Source organism: Salvelinus fontinalis, chromosome 17 (assembly GCF_029448725.1).
Source record: "Salvelinus fontinalis isolate EN_2023a chromosome 17, ASM2944872v1, whole genome shotgun sequence".
NCBI classification, from domain to species: Eukaryota; Metazoa; Chordata; class Actinopteri; order Salmoniformes; family Salmonidae; genus Salvelinus; species Salvelinus fontinalis.
Genome location: NC_074681.1, coordinates 32833923 through 32854338, shown reverse-complemented (window position 1 = coordinate 32854338; position 20416 = coordinate 32833923). Strand labels below are relative to the sequence as shown.

General features: G+C 42.9%; 1 protein-coding gene across 3 annotated transcripts in view; it reads right to left on the bottom strand.

The window, feature by feature from the left end:
- Window positions 1-1676: 1676 nt before the first annotated feature.
- Window positions 1677-20416, bottom strand: part of LOC129814177 (enhancer of polycomb homolog 1-like) — a 42389-nt gene continuing 23649 nt past the window's right edge. For all 3 annotated transcript variants that reach the window (XM_055867072.1, XM_055867071.1, XM_055867070.1), the window contains 13 exons: window positions 20260-20416; window positions 17168-17313; window positions 15093-15299; window positions 14658-14806; window positions 14135-14291; window positions 12126-12290; window positions 10748-10837; window positions 10365-10513; window positions 9741-10108; window positions 4489-4613; window positions 4104-4245; window positions 3344-3689; window positions 1677-3113 (listed from right to left, as the gene is read on the bottom strand). In XM_055867072.1, the coding sequence (XP_055723047.1) occupies window positions 3041-3113; window positions 3344-3689; window positions 4104-4245; window positions 4489-4613; window positions 9741-10108; window positions 10365-10513; window positions 10748-10837; window positions 12126-12290; window positions 14135-14291; window positions 14658-14806; window positions 15093-15299; window positions 17168-17313; window positions 20260-20395 (2253 nt within the window). In that variant the 5' untranslated portion in view covers window positions 20396-20416 and the 3' untranslated portion in view covers window positions 1677-3040. The remainder of the gene's footprint in view (window positions 3114-3343; window positions 3690-4103; window positions 4246-4488; window positions 4614-9740; window positions 10109-10364; window positions 10514-10747; window positions 10838-12125; window positions 12291-14134; window positions 14292-14657; window positions 14807-15092; window positions 15300-17167; window positions 17314-20259) is intronic.

Below are 20416 nucleotides of genomic sequence, written 5' to 3'. Positions count from 1 at the left end.
ACAGCACAGCTTCCAGAAAAACAGTTACTTTCAAACTAAGGATTTGGTGGCTAATTGATGTAACAGTAAATCTGCTCATAGATTTTGCATTTATGAACTACACAGACTGATGCACAGGTTAACTCATAACCTGCAGTTACATCCACCGGGACGGATTGGTTTAGGGTCATTGAAGTGTGGATGAAGGGCGGGTATGTTGAATAAAGAGAAAATACCTTAAATCCATAAATGTATCATTCTTGTGCAATTTATATCTATAGGCTACATGGAGGTTTTTATTTATTTTTAGGCTATCTGGCATTAGTATGTAAGCCTAAGCTTACGTACTAAGGGTCTAACTGTACACGCACCAAATAGTCTACACACCGATCGCCAAATGCTTTGGAAACAGGCAGGATAAAGTTAGCACTCCATGGAGGTAAAGACAGTTTAATTCAGTAAGAGAAAAGCTGCAAAATGGAGAGCTGAAAATAAAGAGAAGGGAGGGCCAGAACAGTAATGTTTGGGAAAGATTTGGTGAAGTGGTAAAACAGGATGATAGTGTTGTGTGTGATTGTGAGGCGCTATAAAAAAAAAAAAGTTACTTCAAATAGGGAAGTTCAAGACAACTGTAGCCCACTGTTCAGATGAGTAAAATGGAAAATTACATCTGGACACAGACTGTAGCCTATATTTTAACTCCTGCAGAGTTAAGCATACCTTGTAGTAAAATTATACACAAAATGTAGTCAAACTTTTCACTTGAACAGGAATGGAGAAATAATCTCTCTTTCAGCATCCTGAGAGAATGCGAATGCTGTTAGTTACCACCTGTAGAGCTGCCCTCTATCAGCATCATAAAAGCTGATCCTATTTCAGCCACAAACTATGCATCCAAGCCAAACTGAAATCTTATCAGAAACATTTTGGGTAGTTTTCACAGCTTTCTTTGGCCTTACACCCAGTCAAAAGGATGTTATTTGGACTTTTTGCACAGAAAACGTTTCCAGTTTTTGTTATTGCGCCGCGAAAGATAACTTTACCGGTCAACTAGTTAGTCATAAATCAATAGAATGAATGCTTCAATCTGGTGAGCAACGACAGAGGAGAAGCTGCATGTATACAATTATAGACAAGTTGACTAAACACATAGCCTACCAAAATGTTGGAAATCATAAGCAGAAACATCTAAACCAGGGTAAAAAAATATCCTACATCCCATAAAAAAAGAAAAACACTATGCTGTCTTTGACTGAAGCCTACAAAGCATTTACTATATTATCGGGTTAGGGTTGGGTGTGAGCCTCAGATTTTCACATAGAGCCAGGCGGTTATGGATGGGTTATAAGCAACAAAGACACATCCAGCGCAAAGTGGGAGGTTAAAAAAAATACCTAGGTCACCAAAGTTCCAGAGCATGTCTTTAATTGATACCCAGAAATGATTTGATATGGAGAAAACTGCTGCATTACTATGGGAAATATGCCATTTAGCAGACCCTTTTACACAAAGCGACTTAGTCAAGAGTGCATACATTTTTACGTATGGGTGGCCCCAGGAATCGCCATGCTCTACCGACAGCTAGAGGACCAGATAAGCATCTAGGGTTAACTTCACCCTACTCTTTTCCATTCTACTATGAACACAACATGGAACAATGGGACGAGACAAAAAAAACTAAACAAGATACATGCTGGTCCAAACACATAATGCCCTGGGTTTTATTTTTTGTGAGAAGATAATTTTTCATTTTGTGGATAGAAAAAACAAAATTGATAAATTATGCCATTGGAATGGGCATTCATATTGGTGGTACAACAACAACTAACTAGTAGCCTTGTTTAGTACCGTACTCTTCACAGAAGAGAGCTCCTATTTCCAAAGGAAGGCACCCGATACTTGTGGTTCATCTTGGCCTCGCAGCGTTCTGGAGAATTATTATTCTAAAAGCAAAGAAATCTGCCTTTTTATACATGTTTTCTTCTGTTATGTATAAACTGGAATGATACATGTAATCAAGATGTTACTACATTCCTCTACCCGATCGCATTTCATCAACAAGTAACAAAATAATAAAGTCTTTCAATGAGGAACATACAATCATCATCATCAAAAATGGAAAGGGGATACAAAAAATTACATTTTTCACAAAATAATTGGGGAAGGGGTCTTAAAAAAAAGGTACTGATGTGAAAACAAACCAGAGACCTAAATCATATAAAAGCAGCATTCATCGAAAACAAAAATAGTGCTTAGATAAAAGTCAGAAGCAGCAGTGACTTCTAGGACTTTGTGTTACTTTGTCTCATGAACAATTTAAAAATGGAAGATCTTAAGTGATTACCCTCTGACTGACAAACCGATGCCTTAAATCCACAGCCACCGACTCTGTATGAATGCATGTCACCATTTGTTTCTACATGATACAATGAACCAACAGCCAGGAATCTTAAAGTGAGGACCCCCTGGTTATGTTCACAATATAGATATATAAAATACAGAGAAGTTCATAGCTACCTAAACCCAGACTACAGCACGGGAACCAATGAGGGTACAGTGGACAAAAAAAAACATTAAAAAAACTAACAAAACGTAGAAGAAAAAGAACTGTAAACACGGCACAATAAATAGATAAAACAGCAGGTTTCACACCATGCACTGACGTGATGATGACACTGTTGTACAACTCACACCCGAACCAGTTGCAGTTTGTCTTTTCATTTTTTTTTTTTAATCCCAAGTGCAAAACATCAAATGAACAATTTCCGTATTCAAGTAACATTATATACAAGGGGGGGATTACAAATATCTGGTATTGTACATATAATTGCCATATTCATAATTACAGATGTTGATATTTCTTATCAACAGTAACAGTAACAAATAGGAAATGAAAAAAGTACGAGACGACCATTGCAATTAAGTCCCAACCGTCACTATGGAGACAGCGTTGTATGCTGTGTGCGCATTCCACTACCCCTTCCTTGCATTCACAACTCTACGATGCATAGCACCTAAATGAGTTCCCGGGTGAGCCCACAGTCCTGTCCGTGTTCCGAGGTCACGTGACCTCCATAGCCACTGTGTTGTCCGAAATGCTGTTTAGTGCTGGCTTTTCTTGATCCTGATTTTCCCTGGAGGCAAGTGGAGAGAATATGTACAAATCAATCAGACACTGTTCAATAATATCTACATTAATATTGACTCAGACAGACTCAGGTAATGTTCCTGAATCAGCAGTTTAAGCTACGGTTGTCTGAACACTGTGTAATGGTCCATTTCTATACACTTAATCTGTGTCCCAAATGGACCCTATTCCCTATGTAGCGTACTACTTCAGACAAGAAGTCTCTCTCTCTCTCACCTTGACACCAGGTCCATTGACGGGGTGATTGTGGAGACCTTAGGCATTTGACAGTTAGCGGTGGCAGCCAGCTTTAAGGCAGATGACGACACGGGAGCGTGGCTTAGCGTCCGGGGTATGTGGCGCTTGGTGAGGAGTCCCCCGGGGGAGGACATGCTCAGACGGAGGTTGTTGTTGTTCCCCATCAGGACCTGAGTGGTGGTGGAGTTGGCGTGGGTGGTGCCGTTGTTGCTGGGCAACAGGAAGGGGAAGGAGGGGGTAGTGGTGGTCAGAGGGCTAGGGGTGGAGGTGGGGGCTGCAGGCAACGGGGATGCTGTGCTAGTGAGGTGAAAGCCCTTGTAGACACCTGTAGTAAGGGAAGACAGAACTAAATCACTTCATGTGCATGGTGCTAGCAGAAGCTATACAAGCCGTTTCCTCTTTGATCAGTTCCAACCTTTTACGTTTGCTTCTGTGAAAGCCCTGCATTTAATTTGAAACGCACTTGCACGTCTGAGGTTACTTGTTGCAGGTGCGTGGGAATAATTTGATGATATCTTGAAAAGGAAAACTTGCACACTGTGCTTACCGGATTCACTTGTGTTTATTTAGCTTATATACCGTGCCTCGTGGCCTTTGTCAAAGCGTTCAAAGTCTTATGTGCAATTTTCTCTTCTCTTTGATGCTCTGCTTTAAAAAACTGTATTTATTTAACCTGTTAAGGCATTACCCTTTTACAATAACCACCTGACCACAACAAATGCTTGGGTGCAGTGTTAACCTGAGGGTGGAAGGACCCCGTTGACCCCGCTGCCCGGTCCACCCTCATCCTTGGTCTTCAAGGCCAGAAGCTGGTCTGTGGTCACCAGGGCAGAGGCAGCAAACTGGGCACTGGCACAATCTAACATCTTGGACACCAAAACCTGGTAGAGGAGGAGAACAACGTATTAACACAATGCTGAAAAGACAAACAGATGGACAGAGAGAGAGAGGTCATGGGGCTGTATCAAACATCTCAGAGTAGGAGTGCTGATCTAGGACCAGGTCCCTCCTTTCCATTGAATCTTATTCATTATGATCTAAAAAGGCAAAACGGATCCTGGTTCAGCGCTCGTATTCTGAGCCACTGAGAATACCAGCCCAGGTCAGAGAGCGGGCTAACTAACCTGCGTGCTATTGGTAGTAGTGGTGGTGCTGTTGGCTTGCAGTTGCTGTTGGATCTGCTCCAGCTGCTGTTTCTGCATCAAGGCCAGCTGCTCCTGATGCTGCTGGTATTGTTGGGCGGTAAAAGCTGCAGGAGACACAGAGAGGAGAACAGGTCACACACGGACCGGTCACATCAATTTGGGATGCATCCTATGAGGAAAGTATTCAGAAGCTTTGAGTTTTTCCCTATTTTGTTACGGCACAGCCTTATTCTAAAATTGATTAAATTGTCCCGTCCCCCCCACTCATCAATCTACACACAATACCCCAGAATGACAAAGCAAAAACAGTATATTTTATTTTAGCAAATGTATTAAAAAAATGTTTAAAAAAAAATGAAATATCACATTTACATAACTATTCAGACCCTTCACTCAGTACTTTGTTGAAGCACCTGTGGCAGTGATTACAGCCTCAAGTCTTCTTGGGTATGACGCTACAAGCTTGGCACATCTGTATTTGGGGAGTTTCTCCCATTCTACTCTGCAGATCGTCTCAAGCTCTGTCAGGTTGGATGGGGAGCGTCGCTGCACAGCTATTTTCAGGTCTCTCCAGAGATGTTCAAATCAGGTTCAAGTCCGGGCTCTGGATGGGCAACTCATGGACATTCAGAGACTTTTGTCCCAAAGCCACTCCTGCGTTGTCTTGGCTGTGTGCTTAGAGTTGTTGTCTTGCTGGACGGTGAACCTTTGCCCCAGTCTGAGGTCCTGAGCGCTCTGGAGCAGGTTTTCATCGAGGAACTCTGTACTTTGCTCTGTTTATCTTTTCCTCCATCCTGACTAGTCTCCCAGTCCTTGCCACTGAAAAACATCTCCACAGCATGATGCTGCCACCACCATGCTTCAACATAGGGATGGTGCCAGGTTTCCTCTAGATGTGACATTTGGCATTCAGGCCAAAGAGTTCAATCTTGGTTTCATCAGACCAGAAAATCTTGTTTCTCATGGTCTGAGAGTCTTTAGGTGCCTTTTGGGAAACTCCAAGCAGGCTGTCATGTGCCTTTTACGGAGGAGTGGCTCCCGCCCGGTCTCTACAATAAAGGCCTGATTGGTGGAGTTCTGCAATGATGGTTGTCCTTCTGGAGAGGATCTCGAGCTCCGTCAGTGACCATTGGATTCTTGGTCACTTCCCTGACCAAGGCCCTTCTCTCCCAATTGGGAGAGCTCCAGGAAGAGTCTTGGTGGTTCTAAACTTCTTCCATTTAAGAATGGAGGCCAGCCTCCCAAGTGGCGCAAAGGTCTAAGGCACTGCATCGCAGTGCTAGAGGTGTCACTATAGACCCGGTTTCGATCCTGGGGTGTATCACAACCAGCCTGTGATTGGGAGTCCCATAGGGCGGTGCACAATTGGCCCAGCGTCGTCCGGGTTGGGGGGGGTTGGGGGGGGGTTTACTTGGCTCATCGCGCTCTAACGACTCCTTGTGACGGGCCAGGCGCCTGCAGGCTAACCTCGGGTGTCAGGTAAAGGGTGTTTCCTCTGACACATTGGTGCGGCTGGCTTCTGGGTTAAGCGGGCGGGTATTAATAAGTGCGGTTAGGCGGGTCATGTTTCGGAGCTCGCGTGACTCGACCTTTGCCTCCCGAGCCCGTTGGATTGCAGCAATGAGACAAGATTGAAATTGGGGAGAAAGGGGTAAAAAAAAATATTTAAAAATGTAGGCCACTGTGTTCTTGGCGACCTTGGATGCTGCAGAAATGTTTTGGTAACCTTCCCCAGATCTGTGCCTCGACACATTCCTTTGACCTCATGGCTTGATTTTTGTTCTGACATGCACTGTCAACTGTGGGACTGTATATAGACAGGTTGTAAAAACATCTCAAGCATGATCAAATGAAAGCTCAATTTTGAGTCTCATAGCAAAGGGTATGAATACGTATGTAAATAAGTTATGTTTTAAATTGAATACATTTGCAAAAATGACTAAAAACCTGTTTTCGCTTTGTCATTATGGGGTATTGTGTGTAGATTGATGAGGACATTTTATTTAATCTATTTTAGAATAAGGCTGTAACGAAACAAAATGTGTAGAAAGTCAAGGGGTCTGAATACTTTCCTAAGGCATTTAGAGCACTTTTTTTTTTACCAAGGCCCATCTATGCACTACAGGGCTCAACATTTTACGCTCGTCCTCTTGCCGGACAAAAACAATATTAGATTTAAGTTGTCCATTTGAATGGACAAGTAAAAAAATTAATATATTTATTCTAATAAATGTTTCACATGTACATAATTTAAAAAGCCTACATGCATATTGGCTACAGCCTCATGTCCAAACTGATGCTGACAGGAGGGAGGCGCCAGGAAATGTAGCCAAACTTTAACGAGACTTAATTACATAAACATAGGCTAACGCCAGTCATGTTTGGCATATATAATTAACATTAACGTTGAAAGCAGGGGTGGGCAATTCCAGTCCTCGAGGGCCTGATTGGGGTCACAGTTTTGCCCCAGCTAACACACCTGACTCCAATAATCACCTGATCATGATCTTCAGTTTAAACTGCAATTTGATTAATCAGCTGTGTTTGCTAGGGATGGAGAAAAAGTGTGACACCAAATCAGGCCCTCGAGGACAAGAGTTGCCCACCCCTGGTCAAAAGGCTTGATTCTGTTGACATATGAGGCACGGGTGCGTTCAGACCAAATGGTCACAAGACCGGAGAGTGAAGGACAATGCCTATTGCGCACCGCACATTACCCACCCTGAATCTGAGTGCAGGCAGTCAAGCATTCTGAAACGATTTAACCATAAACTTAATTGTTTAAAACCGCAATGTTTTATATCATTTTATGAAGCATGTCTTAGCTTGTTTCAAAGTAGCCTAGCCTAAATACGACTACAGAACTGTTGAGGGAATTTTATAAATACTTAATGCTATTTAAACCAAAATGTCTCATGTTCCTAGTCATATTAGTAACTCATGCTGGTTGATCTTTAGATCTCAACAGATGATTTCATCGGTCACATGATCATGCTCACGCGTGCTGTGCGCTTTTGAGAACGCCGTTTTCCCGCTATAACATTTTGGACAATTCATACGTATCCTATAGCCATGTGTGCATTGATGAGCTTATAATATGAAGAAATGAAACTATCAACATTTTAAGCTAAACTCTCTGATCTGTTCCATCAGCCTCAATGCTTTTGCAAAAAGATAAATGTATGTGCAGTGGTTGTATGAATTTTGGATCTGTCGTCCCAGTCTGTTGAACCGTAGAAATATTTATCGGCCCAGGGACGACGGGACGACCCTTACATTCGAGCCCCGGAGGGGGCATAAAAAGTATTTGATAGTAATTGTAATATTGCAATATTTCATAGGCTCCCAAGGGTGGCTAACTATCTTCTAGTCTAGGAGAAGCTTTAAAAAGGTGTATTGTATTTTGAGACAGGCTTGAAAAAGCAAAGAAGAGTGTATTCTACATTTCTTGTAAAAAATATGGTAAAAAAGATAATGCATTTTATTTTGTAAAGTGGCATCCTTGTATCATACAATGAGCTTTTGGACAAGTAAAAAAAAAAAAAAAAAAAAAAAATCTACTTGCCCCAAGTGGCTAAAGGTTAATGCCCTGCATTATAAGGAATAGGGTGTCATTTGGGATGTAGCCTGTGGGGGACGTAATAGCCAGGAGTGTTAAGGGACTAGGGGGAAGGGCAGAAGACTGGCTGAAGGTCCATCCCGTGGCTTTAACGCTCACTGAGCCCCCGAGCTGAGATAGACTTGCTGCTGACCACAGCTGTGTGTGTGTTCTGCCCTCTCAGCACTGACCCTTTCTGCCGAGGGGTTAAGATCAGGAGGCCAACCAAGCCCCACAAACACCACATTTCCCTATAGGACAATAAAGTATTTGATCATTCACCCACACAGTACCATAAAAATCAGTCCATCTTTAAAACCAAAGCCATCCAATATCAACAAATCTCTTCCCAATCACTCAACTGACATGTAATGAAAATTCTGGAAGAAATCAATAGGCTGACATTTCAGAGGGTTTTTTGGATTAAAATGGGGCTTAAGCTGACAGAATATTTTAGAGGCCCTCCTGTTGGCCACAGGAGCACATTTTCTGCAATTCCACACATTTTGCCACATGGCGAAAATACAATTTTAAAGTTTCAAAGCTAATTTCCTGCAATTCTACACATTTTACCATGGCTTATGCTATTCCGAGTGACTCTAGCATAACAAAACCCATGCCATGACAAAAATAAGCCTGAATGCATTATTTGGGGAATTTTAGATTCTCCCTGACTGTTTAGCTTTAATTTTGGTGATTGTTAGTTCTCAAAGATGATCTTATAAAAAAAATCTACTTTTTTTGTCGTTTAACTTTGCACTTTCTGGGGGGTTCGGACATAGGTGGCCTGAAAAACTCCTCGGAGTGAGATCACTGAGCGGTGACATCGAGCCAACAAAGGGTTACATTTGTATGCTTGTGAAATGGTATTACTCTATGAAAACAGTTTGAAAATTAGGATACTCATTCACACTGATGCCCCAGACAATACTAGAAAGGACAATGGCAGCGTCCCAAGCGAAACCTTAATCACTTTATAGTGACCAAGGCCTATATCGGGAATAGGGTGCCATTTGGTACGCAGACGATACTTTATATTCAGAGCAGCGTCCCCTCCACATCTGTCCACCCACAGAATATATTTATCCCATACATTTTTAATTGACCGTTGCTGGCCGGGGGAAAGGCAACGCCACATGAATTCCAAACATTACAGCCATTCAAAATGTCACACTCATGAAGAAAGGAATTGATCACATTGTCCCCACCTCAAAAGGAACAAGAATCTTTTTTTATTTCCCTGGTGGGCAACTGAGTCGTGGTCCCAAATGTCCCCCTTTTCCCTATATAGTGCCCTACGTTTGACTAGACCCTATGGGTCCTAGTGCTTTATATAGAGAATAGGGTGCCATTTGGGAAGTACCCTTAAATTCAACCCACACACACGGACAGCAGCACAAAAGCAGGGGTGGCAGGGATAGAGAATCGATCTAACACAATGTCTTTAATAATTTCATGATTTTCCAATTAACTTTCTTAAACACCTACCAAAGTAAGGTTTGCTCCTTTTTTATACAGCTCCTGCTAGCTAGACAAACCATGATTCAGTGCCTTTGATTTGGGACGTGGACTGTATGTGTGTGTGTCTATGGTACGGTGATTGAGAGTGAGAATAACCCCGGGCTCTACTCACCAGCTGTGGGGGCCGGGGGACCAGCCCCTCTCAGGGGGCCAGTGTTGCCAGCCAGGGTAGAGGTGATGCGACTCAGGCCCCTGCCCAGCCTCCTGAATAAGGGGTCTGTGACCACGTTGTCCTCGTCGTGTAGTGGTAGTGTCCGAGGCCTAAAGTGCCGCCATCGGCTCGACTTAATGTTCAACAGTATCTGACTGAGGTCCGCAGAAGAGGATGAATAAGAAGAAGAGGTTCTGTCCGAGGTATTTGTTTGTGAGGTACTAGCAAACTTGTCTGTGACTGGAGAGTGGGGCGGCAGGTCAAGCATTTCCGAGTCCAGCCCATGAAATACATTGTCAAAGTCTGTGTGCGCCCTGTCCAGCAAAAGCCTGAGGGAAATAGAACAGGGAACAGTGTTTAGTCCTTCTGTTAGCCACGCAATTCATTCATGCTATTGGTCCCAGAAAACTAGAATTTTATTCTCATGGGTGGGTAGTACTAGCATCCATAGCTCGGTCTATGAATTGGAGACTGGTTACATTGCTCCTGCCCCATCACTCAGCTTTTTACTAATAATATTGGCGGGGGTGGACTGCTTGGATGTTTTGAATCCCAGATTGCACCTTGAACTCTGCAGTAACCTACCTGCCCCCTCGTCCCAGGCGTCGTCGCGCCATGCCCAGGCAGCGTGGTGGCACGGTGAGGGTGGTGAGGCAGTAGCGGTAACGAGTCTCTCCCAGGCCGCCCTCTGACGGACTGACCCACGGCCAGCTGCCCCCGTGGTCCAACCGAGACTGGGGACAGACACAGGAGGAGCCATTAGACATGACAGGAGTTATGAAACATGGCCAGACAGGATGCCACTGGGATTATATGGGAATATGTGTGTGCATACTTCGGCTGTGTTTCTGTATTGAAGTACGTTGTATTGTAATTGATTGATTGTGCATTTCGTATGCCGACCACAAAATTGTGTTTTTTTGTGTAAATGTTCAATAAAGTTACTGTATGGAGTCGTCTATACTCACAGCATAATATTGACAGCCTGCTTTCCTCCGGAAGGCAAAAGAACCGTCTGGGTTGTTCTCCTCCTCAGCTTCTGAGGAACCTGAGTGCATCTGGAGAGTAGTAAAGGGAGAGAGACCAGTCAGTCACAGGTCACCAACAGGGCCATTTTTATGATTAACTTCTTATGGCTTATGGGGGGCATTATTGAGTAGCTTGGATGAATAAGGTGCCCAGAGTAAACTGCCTGCTACTCAGGCCCAGAAGCTAAGATATGCATATTATTAGTACATTTGGATAGAAAACACTCTGAAGTTTCTAAAACGGTTTGAATGATGTCTGTGAGTATAACAGAACTCATACGGCAGACAAAAAAACGGAGAAAAAAATCCAACCAGGAAGTGGGAAATCTGAGGTTTGTAGGTTTTCAAGTCTTTGCCTATCCAAGATAGTGTAAATTTGGCCCGATTGCACTTCCCAAGGCTTCCACTAGATGTCAACAGTCTTTAGAACCTTGTTTCAGGCTTCTACTGTGAAGGGGGAGCTTATAAGAGCTGTTTGACTAAGAGGTCTGGCAGAATGCCATGAGCTAAGTCATGCGCGCGGCCGTGAGAGTGAGCTGCGTTCCTTTTCGTTTCTAAAGATAAAAGGAATTGTCTGGTTGGAATATTATTGAAGATTTTTATTAAAAACATCTTAAAGAATGATTCTATATATCGTTTGACATGTTTCTACGAAATGTAATGGAACTTTTTGACTTTCGTCTGGACTAAGTGCCTGCGCCTCGTGAATTTGGATTTGTGAACTAAACGGGAACAAAAAGGAGGTAATTGGACATAAATGGACTTTATCGAACAAAACAAACATTTATTGTGGAACTGGGATTCCTGGGAGTGCATTCCGATGAAGATCAACAAAGATACGTGAATATTTATAATGCTATTTCTGACTTCTGTTGACTCCACAAAATGGCGGGTATCTGTATGGCTTGTTTTGGTGCCCGAGCGCTGTACTCAGATTGCATGGTGTGCTTTTTCCCTAAAGCTTTTTTGAAATCTGACACAGCGGTTGCATTAAGGAGAAGTATATCTTTAACAGATTTCCACCACAGATGTCCAATCCTAAAGTGACCCCTAAGCCCTTGTGGAGATCTGAGAAGATTTGTAAAGTGAAAATAATCATAGCTCCACCTTCCTCTCTGATGGGCTAAGTCAGGGTTTCCCAAACTCTGTCCTCGGGACCCCAAGGGGTGGACATTTTGTTCAAATAATCAACTAATCCTCAAGCTTTGATCATTTGAATCAGCTGTGTAGTGTTGCTTATACCAATCAAATCCTCTCAGATCTCTAAGTGCCTCGGGGTCCATTTGGGAGACAGCCCAGGTCAAACCGCTCTGCCTACCTGGGAGTGCAGCTCGTCGTCTGAGCTGGGGAAGTCATACTGGTGGACGTCCTTAGCATTGAACACAGAGGGACCAGAGTGGTGGAGGGCAGCAGCTGACAGGGGTAAGACTTTAGGCTTCTTCTCATACTTCCTCTTCTGCCTGACGACCTCGGTCTTCTCCGGCTAGAAGGGAGGGAAGGACCCAGACACATTTTGTCACTCAATTGCGGTCTAATATTTCAGAAGTAAACCTTCAAGACATTGGCCCGTATTCACAAAGTATACCAGAGTAGAGCTGATGATCTAGGATCAGGTCTCCTTTCTCCATATAATCTTATTCATTGGGCTCTAAAAGGCCAAACTGATCATAGCTCTAGCAGTCTACAGTTGAAGTCGGAAGTTTACATATACCTTAGCCAAATGCAGTTTTTCACAATTCCTGACATTTAATCCTAGTAGAAATTCCCTGTCTTAGGTCAGTTAGGATCACCACTTTATTTTAAGAACGTGAAATGTCAGAATAATAATAGAGAGAAAGATTTCTTTAGATTTGATTTCTTTCATCACATTCCCAGTGTTTCAGAAGTTTACATACACTCAATTAGTATTTGGTAGCATTGCCTTTAAATTGTTTAACTTGGGTCAAACGTTTCAGGTAGCCTTCCACAAGCTTCCCACAATAAGTTGGGTGAATTTTGGCCCATTCCTCCTGACAGAGCTGGTGTAACCGAGTCAGGTTTGTAGGCCTCCTTGCTTTTTCAGTTCTGCCCACACATTTTCTATAGATTTGAGGTCAGGGCTTTGTGATGGCCACTCCAATACCTTGACTTTGTTTTTAAGCCATTTTGCCACAACTTTGGAAGTATGCTTGGGGTCATTGCCCATTTGGAAGACTCATTTGCGACCAAGCTTTAACTTCCTGACTGATGTCTTGAGATGTTGCTTCAATATATCTACATACTTTCCCTACCAAATGATGCCATCTATTTTGTGAAGTGCACCAGTCACCCCTGCAGCAAAGCACCCCCACAACATGATGCTGCCACCCTTGTGCTTCACGGTTGGGATGGTGTTCTTCGGCTTGCAAGCCAGCCGCTTTTTCCTCCAAACATAACGATGGTCATTATGGCCATAAAGTTCAATTTTTGTTTCATCAGACCAGAGGACACTTCTCCAAAAGATACGATCTTTGTCTCCATGTGCAGTTGCAAACCGTAGTCTGGCTTTTTTATGGCGGTTTTGGAGCAGTGGCTTCCTCCTTGCTGAGCAGCCTTTCAGGTTATGTTGATATAGGACTCGTTTTACTGTGGATATAGATACTTTTGTACCTGTTTCCTCCAGCATCTTCACAAGGTCCTTTGCTGTTGTTTTGGGATTGATTTGCACTTTTCGCACCAAAATACATTCATCTCTATGAGACAGAACGCGTCTCCTTCCTGAACGGTATGACGTCTACGTGGTCCCATGGTGTTTATACTTGCGTACTATTATTTGTACAAGTGAGGTGTTTGGAAATTGATCCTAAAGATGAACCAGACTTGTGGACGTCTACAATATTTTTTATGAAGTCTTGGCTGATTTCTTTTGATTTTCCCATGATGTCAAGCAAAGAGGCACAGAGTTTGAAGGTAGGCCGTGAAATACACCCACAGGTACACCTCCAATTGACTCAGATTATGTCAATTAGGCTATCAGAAGCTTCTAAAGCCATGACATCATTTTCTGGAATTTTCAAAGCCGTTTAAAAAGGCACAGTCAACTTAGTGTATGTAAACTTCTGACGCACTGGAATTGTGATACCATGAATTATAAGTGAAATAATCTGTCTAAACAATTGTTGGAAAAATTAGTAGATGTCCTAACCGACTTACCAAAACTATAGTTTGTTAACAAGACATTTGTGGAGTGGTTGAAAAACGAGTTTTAATGACTCCAACCTCAGTGTAAGTAAACTTCTGACTTCAACTGTATATGAATACGGGCAATTGAGGTCACCCTCTTGCTCTGTTGCCATCTCCCTCTCTCACCTTGGACTTGTACTCCTTGAGATCCATGTGGTCCTGATGTCTGTACTGGTTGCTGTTGGTCAGCGGCACCAGAGGGATAATATGGGCAGGCTTGTCCAGTGCACGCTGGGCCAGCACTTCAGCCATGATCTCACCACCAAAGTCGGACATGCCGTTCCTGGAGGGGCAATGGTCAAAGTCAAGATAGAAATCAAGCATTTGAAAAACAACTGGATCTCAATCAAACCGTCAGCCACTCTATCAAAACCCGATTTAAAACATTGTTTAGGAACTAAATGATCGAAGGCTAACTCTCTTAAATGGATCAGAACCATTCCTATATACAGTAGTACCAGAGATCCTATAGGCCAAATTGATGGTTGGCTAGCTAGCTAACAAAACACATCTACAAACGCATTGTTTTATACAATATTCTACCATAATTTGATCAGTTTCTAGAATTGAAAGCTTTCCTGACCAAGATGGCTGGCATCCTAGCAACATGACTTTAAAAACAACCTGTGTCTCTCTGAGTAGTACCCACCTCTTCTCTACAATCTCCAGGGTGAGGTGCAGCAGCTCTCTCTTGCTCTTCTCCCTCCTCTTGATCATCTCCAGGATGGTGACGGCTCGGCTCAGGTCCCTCCGCAGCTTCAGCATCTTCTCATAACCAGCCTCCTCGTTCTTACGGTTCTGAGGTGGGCAATTTCACCATTAAATTGACAGTCATCCGCTGTCAATAATCTAGCGTAGGCCTCTATTTAGTTGAAATGGAAATGTTTAGGGGTATTGGTACATACACTTAGGGACAGTTTCCTGAACACAGATAAAGCCTAGTCCTGAACTAAAAAGCATGCTCAATGGGAATTTCCATTGACAGAGACTAGGCTTTATCCATGTCTGGGAAACAGGCCCTTAGTGTTTACCTGGGTTGGGTCAACTAGCCCCTATATGCCCTGGTCTAGAGGTGGGATCCTACCTTTCTGGTCTGCATCTTCTCCGTCCTCCTGCGGAAGGCCACGTATGGGTCTGAGGTGCTGGATCCGTCCCTCTTCTCCTGCTTCACAGTGGGGTGCAGAGTGTCGTGCTGGTTGTTTTTCCTCTTCCTGGTCCAGTAGTCAAACACCTCCTTGATCAGCTCGTCATCCTCCTTCAGCAGCAGCTTGGCCTCCTGCAGGCTCACCGCCTGACAGAGGGAAGAGGGGAGGGAGGGTCACTGTCATAACTTGACCCAAAGATTCCCAGGACGCTATTAACTTTTTAGGGATAGGGGGCAGCATTTTCACTTTGGATGAATAGCATGCCCAGAGTGAACTGCCTCCTACTCTGTCCCAGATGCTAATATATGCACATTATTAATACTATTGAATAGAAAACTCTGGAGTTTCTAAAACTGTTTGAATGATATCTGTGAGTATAACAGAACTCATATGGCAGGCAAAAACCTGAGAAGAAATCCAAACAGGAAGTGGGAATTCTGAGGCTGGTCGATTTTCAACTCATCGCCTATTGAAATCCCAGTGGGATATGGATCTGTTTGCACTTCCTACGCCTTCCACTAGATGTCAACAGTCTGTAGAACGTTGAATGAAGCTTATACTGTGATGTTGAGCCGGATGGGAGCTGTTTGAGTCAGTGGTCTGGCAGAGTGCCAGGTCCTTGTCAAGCGCATTCCACATGATATCGACTTGCGTTCCATTACTTCTATAGACACAAAGGAATTCTCCGGTTGGAACGTTATTGAATATTTATGATAACATCCTAAAGATTGATTCTATACTTAGTTTGACAAATTTATTCGACCAGTAATATAACTTTTTGTAGTTTTCGTCCGAAGTTCCCTTGGACCTGAGCGAGCGTTTGGATATGTGTACTAAACGTGCTAACAAAAGTAGCTACTTGGACATAAATAATGGACATTATCGAACAAAACAACAATTTATTGTGGAACTAGGATTCCTGGGAGTGCATTCTGATGAAGATCATCAAAGGGAATATTTATGATGTAATTTCATATTTCTGTTGACTCCAACATGGCGGAGAAATGTTGTTTCTATCTGAGCGCCGTCTCAGATTATTGCATGGTTTGCTTTTTCCGTAAAGTTTTTTTGAAATCTGACACAGCGGTTGCATTAAGAACAAGTGTATCTTTAATTCTATGTAAAACATGTATCTTTCATCAAAGTTTATGATGAGGATTTATGTTATTTGATGTGGCTCTCTGCAATTTCTCTGGATATTTTGGAAGCATTTCTGAACATGGCGCCAATGTAAACTGAGATTTTTGGATATAACTATGCACATTATCGAACAAAACATACATGTATTGTGTAACATGATGTCCTATGAGTGTCATCTGATGAAGATCAAAGGTTAGTGATTCATTTTATCTCTATTTCTGCTTTTTGTGACTCCTATCTTTGGCTGGGAAAATGGCTGTGTGTTTTTTGGACTTGGCGGTGATCTAACATAATCATATGTTCTGTTATCGCTGTAAAGTATTTTTTATTTTATTTTAAATCGGACACGATGGGTAGATGAACAAGATGTTTATCTTTCATTCGCTGTATTGGACTTGTTAATGTGTGAAAGTTACATATTTAAAAAATATATTTTTGAATTTCCCGCGCTGCCTTTTCAGCAGACCGTGTGTCCTAGAAAGGTTAACTTAAACTGGAACCTAGTCGTCATTTTAACCATGTTTACTTCACCGTATTTCCACAGTACATGGTTGCCATTGCACTCAGGTCAGGTCCATCAACACCGAGACTACCACGCAGGCGTACTAATAACATAGCACCGTAATAACAGAAATAGAGACACTTAAAACATGAATTTAACAGACACCACCATGAGTAACTAATAAGAGTATCATGTTCACCGCCTGGACAGGATGCTAGGCTGATGCTACGAGTACCTATTGTAGGCTACTCTCTCTTATCCCATCTAAGCCAAGTGCATGTGATTGGGGATATGAGGGTGGGGGACGCCCAGATTAGCAGTGCACTATATAAGAAATAGGGTGCCATTTGGGATGCAACATCCAAGGCTTACCTGCTGCCCACTGCCTTTCTCCAGTCGGTCGATCATCTCCTCAAACTGCAGGAAGGTGATCTCCATCTTCTTCTTCAGCTTGTTCACAAAGGCCTCATCCTCCGTGTCCAGGTCATAGTCCGGCTGCTCCGTGTCCAGGCTGAAAGCTACACAGAGAGACAGAGAGAGAGAGTTTAGACATGAGGATGTCAGTGTCCAGGTTTAAAGCTACAGAGAAGGGAGAAAAGGAAAGTTTATTTTTTTAGACTGGTGAAAGCTGGATGAGAGATCTTTAGACATGAGGATGGGAATGAAGCGGACTATCAGAGATCCTGGGAGCCATTTCAAATCCCCATCGTGATGTCAAACCCGCAAGAGATTCATGCTGCTCAGCGTAAATGTAAGTTCTGGTTCGGTTTTCAAGAATTAAAAACCACTTGATAAAGTGGCTCGTGCTGGCAAAAGCTACGTGTCCATGACGCACGTACCCAGTGTAACTCCCCTGTTACCACTGAGCACACATGCTAATGTGAAATTCCATTTCAAGAGTTCAGATTAAGAGCTGTCTGCTCATCTCTCCCATTATAGGATATGGGGAGGCCTTTTATCCCTAGATCTTCTGTCTGAAATAATGCGGACTTTATGTTCTGAGCTACTAGCGCTTCAATGTCGAAGGTGCATAAAGATTTGGGAATTCAGATATGACGTCATGGTTTTACCACTATCCATGGAGTTTTTAAAACTATGGCACGTGACATGGTCCAATGCGCCAATAAAATCAGCACCATCTACTTTTGGGGTTTTTCAAATTGCATGCGTCTTGGAGCTTAAATTGGGATCATGTATACTGTGCTAATGCCGATACCAAAAAAATCTAAATAACAGATAGGGATGCACAATATATTATGGGGTAGCTAGATAGCTTTAGCTTGGTACCTAGCTAGCACCAATACAACCAGCCTGAAAACAATGGCCAAACTGCAGTCATTTTCATTATTCTTAGCAATGATTTAGGAATCCTTGTGAGTAAGTATTAGCTAGGTTGCCACTTGTTCACCTATTGAAATACAACTTCAGTTCATGAAAATAAATAGCTAGTCAGCTATTTAACCATGTTGCCAAAAGCTAACGTTATAAGCAGCCAGCTAGCTTAATCTGGCTAGCGAAGCTTGACCGGACCGCGTTGTGTTGTGAAGCTAGCCACAATAAGGATTTGGCACAATAGTGGAATTTGTGGTTTGCATTCAAAATAAAAGCTTTTTCACTTCTGCACACAAATTTTCTATAGGATTGAGGTCAGGGCTTTGTGATGGCCACTCCAATGCCTTGACTTTGTTGTCCTTAAGCCATTTGCCACAACTTTGGAAGTATGCTTGGGGTCATTGTCCATTTGGAAGACTCATTTGCAACCAAGCTTTAAATTCCTGACTGATGTCTTGAGATGTTGCTGGATATGATACAGCCTGGATTCGAACCAGGGGCTGTAGTGACGCCTCTTGCATAGAGATGCAGTGCCTTAGACCGCTGTGTCCGTGTGTGTGTGTTAATTATTTAACTGTACTAGAATGCTTAAAAGGTCAGCAAAAAAATATATATATCGGGGGGTAGGGGGGGTTTGGCAAGGAAAATATCGGAATCGGACAAAAATGTCTTATCGCTGCATCACTAGTAACAGGGCAATCAATATACAATACAGTGAATTTTGGTAAACAAGGAATTTGTGGTAAGCGCATGGAGGCCACCATCTTTATGCACCTTTACTATTCTGACCAAAGCTACAGCTATATTGATTAGGGAAAAGTGATTACTATTCATTTGGTCGGTTAAACAAATCTGAGCAGAATCAAGCTAAAGGCACATACAAATTCATGGCAGTCATTTTAGGCAACTGCATTTAAATTTGGCCAATGACACTTTCAAAGCCCAAGACGGGCAAGAATCCTAAACACAAACGCCTTCATTTAAATAAATTACAATGTCATTAGAAGTTTGATTTGAGCTCTGGCGGCTTCTACTGCTCGACTTGCAGCAAAAACGTCAAACAAGGTGACATGAATGAACTCCATGCTTATCATAGAAAATATGTCTCACATCGGACACACGGCAGCAGGGACTTCTACTTTAAAACAAAGACAAAAAGACATGACCAGGAAATTACATTTAGCCTAGCTCTTATCTGAATCAATCACAACAAATAATGTGATTCATGGACGATACGATAAGGTCTACTAAATTACTACTAAGGACAGATCCCCCTCCCCCTACTATCTCAAATGCCACAAAATGGATAAAACGTCTTGCCATTGCCTACGAACCTACACCCGCAAATGTAGATGGTTGATCAACACCTCCAAAATGGACACCTTGACCCAATGCGCAGATCTAAGAGGATCTGACTGCTGCAATCAATATGGAAACAGCTTCACTGTGTCTTCTGATAGGCTGGGTGGAAGTTTCATCATTGCTTATACCATTCAGATCCTGTCAGATGTCCACAAGTGACACAGGGTTTTAGGGTCGATTTGGTTGAGAGCCGTGAGAAAACGAGTTTTGATCAGTCATGGAAATAAAAAGTGACAAACACGTTGGCACACTATTTATAAAGAAGATGGAGGTCAAGCTATAGCACCCGTACTTATAGGCGGACCACGGGCCGGATCCGGACGCAGAAGCTTATTTTTATTAGATCAGGATTCGACTCCTGGTATCGTACGAACACACAAAAGACATGAAAAATGTGTAGAATTACAGGAAACAAGCTTTAAAACGTCTATTTTCCCTCTCTGCCAACAAGAGGGGTGAGAACAGTTTGAACAGTTCGGGATCGCATGGGCTGCGAGGTGGGGGGGTGGCGGGGGGGGGTTGTTCCTACGCAGACAAATGGCAATAATCATCTGGATCTTTACCACCTAGGAAATGTGTGTGACCGGACCTTCTTAAATAGTGTTTGAGTACCCCTGAGCCCTAGGACGAGACGACTAGAGTTAGCTAATCCTATTCTTTTTAGTTATACAAATCTATATACTTGGGAGTCAAAGTATCGATATAATATCATCTAAACTAATACTGCACCCCCCCCCCCCATATCAATAGCAGCCAGGTCCACTACTCACGCTGTATGTGAATAAGCTGCTTTGGCATCTTGAACTCCCCGGGGTAGAGGGACTCGTAGTAGGCGATGTTGCCGTCTGCCTCCGGGACGGGGATGACCATGTTGTGTTTCTCTCCATACACTGACTGGGCCGACATGGCTCTCTGGAGATGGTGTTC